The 10,734-nt window shown below is 36.9% G+C and overlaps 1 protein-coding gene across 4 annotated transcripts in view; it reads left to right on the forward strand.

The window, feature by feature from the left end:
- Positions 1-9,244, forward strand: part of LOC5566057 (protein kinase C-binding protein NELL2) — a 323,579-nt gene extending 314,335 nt beyond the window's left edge. For all 4 annotated transcript variants that reach the window (XM_021853475.1, XM_021853477.1, XM_021853478.1 and 1 more), the window contains one exon: positions 5,432-9,244. In XM_021853475.1, coding sequence (XP_021709167.1) covers positions 5,432-5,957 — 526 coding nt within the window. In that variant the 3' untranslated portion in view covers positions 5,958-9,244. The remainder of the gene's footprint in view (positions 1-5,431) is intronic.
- The last annotated feature ends 1,490 nt before the right edge of the window (positions 9,245-10,734 follow it).

Consider the following 10,734-nt stretch of genomic DNA (forward strand, 5'->3'; position numbering starts at 1 on the left):
CAGGAAACATTGCTTGAGGAAGCTCGAGAAACTGTTTAAAAATCTTCAAAGATTGTATAGAATTATTTGTTGAGAAAGTGGTGAAAGGATTCCTGGAAGTACTAATGAAACGAAGAATTCCCCATAGGTTTTCAGGAAAATTGTAGTGTTTTTCGGGGAAATATATATTGAAAAATTTATAGAGTATTATTTTTGAAACAGAACAAATACTTTTTCAAACTTATGAAGAAGTGCTTCAAGGAAGTTTTCTTCATAATTTCATAAAAAAATCTATATCAGCAATATTGATTCTCTATTCCAAATACAAATTACATTTTTGAACAGAAGCCTGATAGAGGTAAGGTACCGTGGGGTAAGTGGATACAGAAAAATCAATAGTCAACTTCATTGTTATGTACAGCTAACGTGAATAATGTAATTCAAGCTTTTTTCTGTGGATAACAAATGAGGGACTAATGTGCTTCAAATCGTTTTTTGTTTCGATTTTTCTAATTGTTATGTATTGAGTATGAGCGACTTGAAAATTTGCACCAAATGATCCACTTGCCCCACCATGGTGGGGTAAGTGGATCACCAAACAAAAAAATCTATTCTCAAAACTAGTATGGTATAATTATGTATAGTATGAATGATATTACTTTCGTTCTTGTTAATATTGCTAGTAATATTACATTTTGATAGTTTGAAAATAAAAAAATATCTTTATTTTATCAAACTAGTATTTAAAATATTTATACATTAGTTCACACTAATTCTAACAAAAAAAAAACATTGTAGCTATAATAATTTGGATCAAATTCATCCATTTATACATATAAGTTATACAGAAGTATTGCAGGATTATTCCAAACGACGTTTTCGAAAAACACTCATTGCTTAAAAACATTTGTTACATTTATTTTTGATTAAAAAACTGAAATCTTTTTATTCTACTGATGAATATAATTGTATCATATGTCTAGAACATTTTATAAGGTCAAATAAGGTACGACATTAGGCATTCAATTGAAAGAAACAAATATTTTGCTCTTTTGCAACTCAGCTTAGATAAACCACGTAAAGTTCTGTTTAAATTTTGCAATATTCATTCTTTTATATGTTTTATACCGGAAAGATTAAAAATAAACTGTTAGCTGGATTAATCCAATTTATTTAAAGTCAATTTGACAAATTTAAGCTGGGAATTAAAAAAGTTAAAGGAAGACAACATTTGCGGTTATTAAACTTATTCAAATTCTCGTAAACAGTGTGCCAATAAATGATAATAATACTTGATCCACTTACCCCACCCCATTAAAAACTAGGGGTAAGTGCACCATGTCCAATATATTAGTATTTATTTATAAAAATCTCATATTCTTCATTGTGATTCATTCAATTAGAACTGAAATGCTCACCATGTGTTGAAAAAACTAATAGTATTCTATTTTAGACAGAGATACAATGGATTTTTGATTGATAGAAAACAATTTTAAAATAAATCAATTTTTGCGGCTCACAAGTTTGCTTGTGTTAGTGTACGTGTAGTATCAGTTTTGCAATAGTATTAGTGTGGACGTAAGAATATAACCTAAAACGAAGCAATGGTGCCAAAACATTCAACATATTCAAGAATTTAAGCGTAATATGGACAAATGATCCACTTACCCCACTGATACACTTCCCCCACTGTACCTTATTAAAATAATCGTAGAACAAAATCTTAAAGTAAAAGCTAGAAAAATTAAAAAAATATACGAAAAATGTTTAATGAAACGATTCCTGAATTCCTGAAAGATTGTCATAAATATGTAAATTCCCCAGTAAAACCTGGAAACGCTGATAAAATTGAGCAAGCAATCTGTATACGGTATTGGGATGATATGTTGCAACATTGACGATGTCCTCAAGGAATTTCTATGAATCGTGAAGTTCTTGTGTTTCCGATGAAGTCTTATCCTCGAAATTTCTATTGGATGATTCCTAAAAACAATCTAGTACATTCTTGCATGGATCTTTGGAAGGATTTGTATTCATCTTATGATGGGAGAATTCCTCGAAAATACTCCTGGAAAGATGACTTATATATTCTTGAGAAATATTTTCAATTCATATCTGAAAATAAAGAAAGTTTAGTTGAAGAAAATCGTTTATAATAATATACTTTAATAACAGCAACATCAGCAGTGACATTTTGACGATCAATAAGTAACCACACATTGGTTGCTACGACCATCAGATATGGAACCACAGACTTGTTTGTTCGAACCGTGTAATATATGGGCGAACAGTTCGTACATACAGAACCTCGAACAGTTCGCGCGAATATTGAACGAATTTTTTGAGCGAACGTTCGTGCATTGCGCGCACTGTGTAATCAAGGCTTTAGCACACATGCAGAATGTTCGCGGAACATAGTTTGTTATGATAACTTGACGACAAAAGATTAATCGTTGTTGCTATGATCGCAGGATAAAGAACAACCGCGATGTATCATTTATTTTGTCATGATCACTAGATTTCCATCCTTGGTCCTAAGCACACGTCGTTTAAAAACTCCTATCGCTTGCAGGTCCTCTTCGTGCATTGTTCACGTCTCATGCCCTGAGAGGACTACCGGGCGTCTTTAACATAGTACACTTAGTACGCAGGTGAAGTTTACCAGACTGCAAAATCTTATGGAGTCCGTAGTTTCAAACGAGTCCAATAACGCACCCACTATACCTTGCCTTGATCAGTCTAGCCAGTTTCCCGGGAAACCCATTCTCGCCCATAACTTTCCATAGTTTTTCGCGGTTGATAGTATTATGGGCCGCTTTCAAATCGATGAATATGTAGTGCGTAGGAACTTGATATCTGCGACATTTTTCGAGGATCTGCTGCAACATAAATATTTGGTCCGTTGTCGATCCCGCGTCCACGAAACCGGCTTCAAATTTCCCACAAATCTGCTTGCTAGTGGTGATAGGCGGCGGAAGATTATCTGGGAAAGCACTTCATAGGCTGCGTTCAGAATGGTGATCGCTCGATAGTTCTCACATTCTAACTCGTCACCCTTTTTGTATATTGAGTATATTACTCTCTCCTTCCACTCATCCGATAGCTGTTATGTATCCCAGATCCTGGCTATTAATCGGTGCAGACAAATAGCCAACCTGTCCGTCTTCTGTTGTTCTTGAACTGTTTGATAGCATCCCAAACTTCACCTAATGTACAAATTGGCACGTCTCCCTAATCCGCCGTACTGATGAAGCCATTCATCCTGCTATCTTGGTCTTCCACATCTGCGCTTTTCAGGTGTTCATCGTAGTGCTGCTTGCACCTTTCAATCGCCTCTAATTTGTCCGTAAACAACTGTTCCATCTCTTCACACTCCATCTCTTCCAGGCAGCGCTTTTTTAATTCTGTCTTCGCTTCTACCTGTATCGTTCCACATTTTGATAGGTACATTGTTGCAGCCGCGCTGCTTCTTCTCGTCCAAAACCGTTTGATACTCTTCGTCGAAACAACCGTTCCTTCGATTTCCTTCCACGAACCCAATGGTACCTTCAGCTGCGTTATTAATGGTTGCTTTGACCCGACTCCATCAGTTCTCAAGAGGAGCTTCGGTGAGCTCCCCCTCATCCGGCAACGCTGCTTCAAGGCATTGCGCGTAATAAGTTGTGACTTTAGGTTGCCCTAGTCATTTCAGATTGTACCGTGGCGGGCGTCGGTACCAAATGTTCTTCACAACGGGGAATCTTTGGCGCACTTTAACCATCACGAGGTAGTGGTCCGAATCAATGTTTGCGCCGCGATAGGTTCTGACGTCAATAATTCGGACGTGGTCACAAAACGTGCTCATTTTGCGATTCAGCCTGTTGGAGTGTTCTTCAGGTGTACCGATACCGGAGACTGTGCTGGCCATGGCCATGTTCTTTGAGGCAGCAAAATCAATCAGTCTAGGGCCTGTTAATGAGCTGGTTAGCGCTGCACTTCCTTATAATCGGTCTGAATTCCTCCTGCTGGCAAACATAAACGTTGAGATCTCCGATAACGATTTTGAGGTTATGGCTTGGGTAGCTGTCGTATTCACGTTGGAAACGTCCTTATTGTAATCGTCACTTGCTATGTGAGGGCTGTGCACGTTGATTATGCTGATAATGATGAAATGGCATTGGATCCTCAACTTCCATATTCTGTTCTCGATTGGCCACCACACAATCACGCGCTTCTGCATTTCGCTCATCACGATAAAAGCTGTGCCCACCTCGTGTATGTTTCCGCATCTCTGGTAGATGGTATAACCATCCCTATACGTATGTAACGTCGACCCTTTCCAGTAAACCAGCTGCAACGCTACGATGTCGAATATGCGGACCCTCAATAATTCGGAAAGAATGCGCACGCTATGTCTGAACCAGACGATTATAAAAATAGAATGTACATCCGATTTATCTCGCTAGAGTTAAGTATTTGGGTTATATTTTCATAATCGGAAAGTTTTAAAATATTCCATCGGTGAAATTTTGATTTTTTTTCCACTTTTTAGCCATTTTCCATACTAAATCCCATGAAAATCACGTTTTCGACACATTTCAGTCCATACAAAATGTATGGAAAAAAATTTCACCGATAGAATATTTTAAAACCTTTCGATAATGAAAATATAGATCAAATACTGATTTCTTGCAAGAAAAAATCCGATTTACATTCGATTTTTATAATCGTCTGGTTCAGACATAGCGTGATGCGAGTACTTCCCAAGAAATTGAGAGACTTACAGTTCCATGGTCCGAGTTTCCAATCGTTAGTCCGTTTTCGATGCTTGAGTCTATGCCGATTGTTGCGGTGCGATTTTACATTACTTCCTGTACTGGTAATTTTTACGGCTGGCTTTCAATTATGAAGTTTCGATTTGCAAATTTGATCGCCCTGCGGACATGCAAGTAATGATCATAAAACAAATAGGATTGTAAATTGAGCATTGGTGAGCCAAAGATACACGATAAATTGAATCGCTTTTTACTTTATCATAATCAATTCAAAATAATAAAATAATTCATTCTGCAGCAAACCTTCATCATCTTCATTATGGTTAAAGTTGAGTCGTTGTACCAACGATGCACTCACCAAAACCATTCTGCACGAGCAATAGAAGTATCCAATGCAGCATAACAATGTACAAACAAAACCACAGATTTTAATTTTCACTCTCTTCTCTCCAATTTATTTTTACTTTTTGCGATCAACAACACCTCACTGTGAACATTACACACGAATTTACCTCCCACAATCACTGCCGCCCAACAAACTTCACCCGTATCGATGAACCACCAACACTTGATCACTTTTGAACCACACCTGCCTTTAAAAAACGCAAACAATCGAACGCGCCTTCCATTGTTATCTTCCCTGGCTATACGGCAACTCCATCCGGCAACTGACGCTTCGCAACGATACCGAACCACAGGACGGTAAGATCACCTGCCGTTACGATGATCATTGTGATGACGGTGAACTACGAAAGATTGAAGGGCCTCCTGCAAATGATAGTGTTAAGGATAGTATTTCTAATAGTAAATCATCGCAAACAACGACCCCAAAGACATCACCGCAGCAAACAGCAGACTACAGCAGTAGTCTCGCCACAACGACAGCCACGACGATCCCACCACCACAACCAACAGCAGCAGCAGAAGCAGTTATGGTCACTCCAGGACAACCAACTCAATCAGCTTCGACCACCGCATCAGCATCAGCAATACCAAAGCCAAGTTCTACCCGCACTGTGCAGCAACAGCAGCAAGAGGCACAACATCAGTCAAAGTCACGCACTCGAAATACAGCGAAGAAGCTACTCAAGCGATCGTTATCACCCGAAACGACCGCCAGCTTTGAGACCACTCCATTTGCCACACCTCTCCGAAGGTACATTGGAAACTAAGTTCATCCAGGCGAGCAACACGCTGATCAGTTCCATCATCATCCGACAGTAGATAAGCAGTTGACATTCCCTTCGTATTCTGGCCCTGTTCCATACTCAAATATATCGACAAAATTCGTTCACGAGCCATTTGTACCCCAATTCTCAGTCACATGAAATGCTCCAAATCGTTTATGTGAACGCCTGCCTACGTTACCTGTGTAGTTACGTGTACAATTATTTTGTAATTTGAACTAGCGGTTGAACCAATTTATCAAACTCAAACAAATCACATTCATAGTAAGACAAGTTTTAAAGAAATTCAAAAACAAAAAAGAAAACTAGCAACTTTGTATTTAAATTGAAGTTTTTAACTCCGAGTAAAAAAACAACCTATAATACGGCGTTGACAGTGAAACAAATTGCCCAAAACGACTAAACCCATACTTTGTACCAAGTTCAATCCAAAATCTACCGTCAGCAAAAATTTTCTCAACATTCATTCTCAAGTTCTTGCTCTATCTTTCTGTCTTTTCATTCAAACAATTTGTCCCGAACGAAGAAAAAAAAACAGTCAAACGAAAAATAAGACACGAAAAATGTAACCAAGCGCATCAAGTAAGAAGTCAATAAGTATATAACAAAGACGTTGAAAATTACAAAAAAATACAAAACAACAACGCTTAGGAGGTCTAATAACGAAAGTTCGCTAATGAAATGAAACCCAAATCAAAAGGAACCGGCCGAGGGGACCGGTTCGTTGTTAGCTATGTGAAAAGCGCGAAAAGTTAAGATTTTTTCTGTTGAAGCGGAGCAGCTGCGGGTGCGAGTTTGGTTGTATCAAATTTCTACGCACAGGTTTTTTTTTAATTGTTTGTTTTAAGAGATTGTATTAGTCAAATCAAACATTTTTCGACGCAGATATTGTTAGTCACAAATATACTTGTCTATCGCTTTACCATCAATTTATTGAACCAGTTTACGAGTGTGGTTATAAATTTATTGATCAGAGCTAGTATTGCCAATTTTTAATTTATGTGCGCATTGCAAAAAACTGCTTTGTTCCGCCCTGCTTCATGGCTTAACCACCTCACCCCTCTCCCTAACTATGCCCTTGCCCTTCCCTACGCATAATCAAAGTTGCATTTACCTCGTCACGTTGGAAAAGCAGCACTGTAAACATTCAATATACAAACTGCAACTTCTGTTTATAAAACAGAAGTTGCAGTTTGTATATTGAAGATACAATACTGCCATTCTACGCCTACTTGCCCCATGTTCCATGTAAACCTAATGGACCGCGGAACAAATATGCGTAGAACGGCAGAATAGCAGAAATTAGCTATAACCAAGCCGCACCAATTTAGCTACAAAAATACATTCCTGAACTCAGAAATAGATCACAAAAAAACGTGCTGACGTCGAAAGTATTACAAGGAATGTAACGTTGAAGCATGAAACAGAATAGAACGTTTGCAATTGTACATAGTAGTTGAATAGTGTGTAAAAAGTCCTAATTACTAAACAGACGCGAAAATGGCGCATGATCCTGTTCGTATACTATTTATTTCAGTGCGCGTGACGTGACCGTGATTGTTTCCATCGAAACAGCAACAGCATCGTGGCTTAAGTGTAATTTTGGTTTTCTTATCAACAGTAAATAGCACTAACAGACACAGTAGCGTAATCCTCATCCAAGTGTTGACCTTTAAACAGTACAGCAACAATGTTAGAATCGAGCGTGGAAGCCCTATCATTCTGTTATTGTTCACAACCGGTCAAGTGTCACAATTCTAGTCAATTTCAGTTATTTGTTAAGTGTAACTTATTTATTACCAAGTCTTGTTTTCGGTACCAAAACATTTTTTCTCCTCATTTACATTAACTCTCTTAAAATATTAGAAGGAAAGTGAACAAAAAAATAAACCACATGAAACAATCAAACACATTCGCTAGGAAGGTAAAGAGAGAAACGGTATTTTGATTACAGTAAGAAAGTGCATTTTTATTTGTAGGGATATAAGCTTAAAGATTAAATAGAAGAAATTCTACCTATAAACAATCAGTAACACAAAACTAAAACCAAAACGATATTTCGGAGACCCAAACATGACAGAACAAATAAGCAAATGTTGAATAACACACACAAACACTGAACGGAAATATATAAATAACACTACTAGAATGAAAACAAACAATACCAGTCAACTCGTAATAGGTCAGTTCGTTTTGCCGAATACAAATGCAAAAAAAAACGAAAATGAAAATATTAGTTCCTTATGTCCGGTGTCCGATATTGTGAATGCTGTGAAGTTGATTCAATACATACTGAAATTTTTTTTGACTGTATTATTTGAACCAATTGAGTAAAAAGGATGAGAGAAAGAGAAACCAGCGGAAGAATAAATATTAAAAGCAGGATACGTTTGTGTGTGTATTTTAGAACATGCCATACCCAATGTTGCGTATGTATGTAGGAATATGAAACAACTCAGTAAACGATAGGTTAATTTACTGGAGCTCATCAATCACAAACAATAACAAACCAATGAAACTGAAAACAAAAATAAACCCATAGAAAACCATCGCAATTTACTATCATCGAGTTTACATGTAGAAATTTGTTTGTGTTCAACTCGTGTGACAGCTGCGGTTTTCTGTCATGCCTTTCAACCCGACAATTTGCATACTTGGTGCGTCTGTAAATATTGTACGCGAGAAGCATAATATTAACGATTAATGTTCTGCGCTGTTATTTTATTTTTGCCAAGCAAAAATCTGCTTCAACTAACAAATGTGCAGAACTCACTCACACACAAACACGTATGGAAGCAAGGTATTACATTTCGACAACGGAAACAACAATGAACCAAATGCTCTCTGTTTTTAGACTGTGTATTTGAAGATACTCTCCTAAGTTTTTGGCCTTTTGATGAATGCATTGTAGCATAGCGCTGTTGAGATATAGATTGCGCTGTATTCAACGTCAGATTAAATATAACAGAAGAACAAAAATGTAATAAAGAAAATCATACAATAAAATTAAACTCTAAATTGATCTAAACAAACTGTATGGTAGGACAAAAATAAATTAACTGTCATGTAACTATCACTAGTTAAGTTTCTAATCCTAGCGAGTATAAAAAATTCTTGTAAATACTAGGTAATAAAAATAAAAAAAATAATAAAAACAACAAAAATTAGCATCCATGGTGATGAAGATTAGGGAGATGAAGACAATGTAACAATGATAAGTGAAAACAAAATCGAAATAAACCTTCTCATTTCGATAGTTCAGAGAATGAAAGGAAAAAACCGAAACCGAATGAAATTACTACACAGCATGAGACAGTTCAAGACGGCAAATGGAAACGGAGAAACAATTATGAACAAAAGAACAGTGTATAGTGGTTAGTAAATTGTAATTTTATTTGGTCTTTATATTTATATTAAATATATATATTTTAACAATTTCTTTTAATAAAAACAAGCCAATTAAATGAACAATTACCCAATGAATCAAACACCTTCTTTCCACTGACGACCATTGTTTACCACATTATTTTGTTTCAACACACATACGCTCACTTCCTCCTTTGAGTAATTTAAGATCTATCGTCTAGCTGTCAGTCTATCATATTTCTTTGAACACCTCATGTAGTATACTTCCTGAGATGATTACAAACCACAACTGAGGAAATTGAAAAGTAAGTAGAGTATTTATCAATGGGCAGTCTAGTGAAAACGTTTCATCCTTTAATATTATTTTGAAAAAAAAAAACACAAACAATGCAATTGCAAGTCGTTAGTAAATATTTTGATACCAAGTGAAAGGTGTTGAATTTTCATTTATGTTTTTTTTTTTCAACCAAGATTTACTTTGATAAGAGATTCCAAATAGAAACCAATAGACTGGTAGGAATAAATTTGGCATTTTTTTAGCCTTCAATGGCTGTTCATGAGATGGGATAAGTTTTTACCATCGTTAAAGCGCCCTGTCCTGTTCTATAAGTCGAGTCGAACAAAATTACACAACTGGAGTCACTGTCGACCAAAACTTCACTCGACTCGGCTCTATCATTCGAGTTTCTCGACAGTTGCCATAGTAGAAGAAGTATAAGAGTTGACGGGTGATATCTGAAAAATGCATGCTTACTTTGATCGACAGTAACTACAGACGAGCCACATGAATCGGCTTGATTTACAAAATAGATCCCTTTATCCAGAAACACCGCAATGACTCCATATCACCGTTAAATAAGGGAGCACATGTTTACAATGACGGTGGCACCAGAGACAAACAGACGTAACACTTACAACACATCGCGATCAAAATCATAGTTGAAAGAACATGTACGCCCAATGCTGAAATCATTGTAGTCGGCCGCTGGGCCCACAGATGGCGGTAGTGTGTAAACATCAAAAGCGAACAAAAACCATGCGGATGCTGCGGTGGTGGATTGACCACATACTATATGTTTGTCTGTGGTGGCACTTTCATCGTTCAAGCAATCATAAGCAACTATTATAGTTATTTTTTGAACGAGGTCCATGACGTGGAATACTTAATTTCTAAACTGTGAGAATGAGAAACAGCACAGGTAAGTAAAACCAATCGTTTCTTGGCAGAAATGTATTGTATAAGCTGACTAGGTAAGTTTCATTATACTGTTATACATAGTGTTTTTCGAAGATCATGACAAGAAGTCTATTTTTGTATAACAGCCCAAACCGTAAAGATTTTAAGTTACACTGGCAAATTTGTTCATTTAGACTCGCAGGAGCTGCAGAACGGTACAAGTTTGAGCGAAATCCATCAAGTCCAAATATGCAGTTAGTTTGTTTGGAAA

The sequence above is a fragment of the Aedes aegypti genome, chromosome 3, assembly GCF_002204515.2.
Source record: "Aedes aegypti strain LVP_AGWG chromosome 3, AaegL5.0 Primary Assembly, whole genome shotgun sequence".
NCBI lineage: Eukaryota > Metazoa > Arthropoda > Insecta > Diptera > Culicidae > Aedes > Aedes aegypti.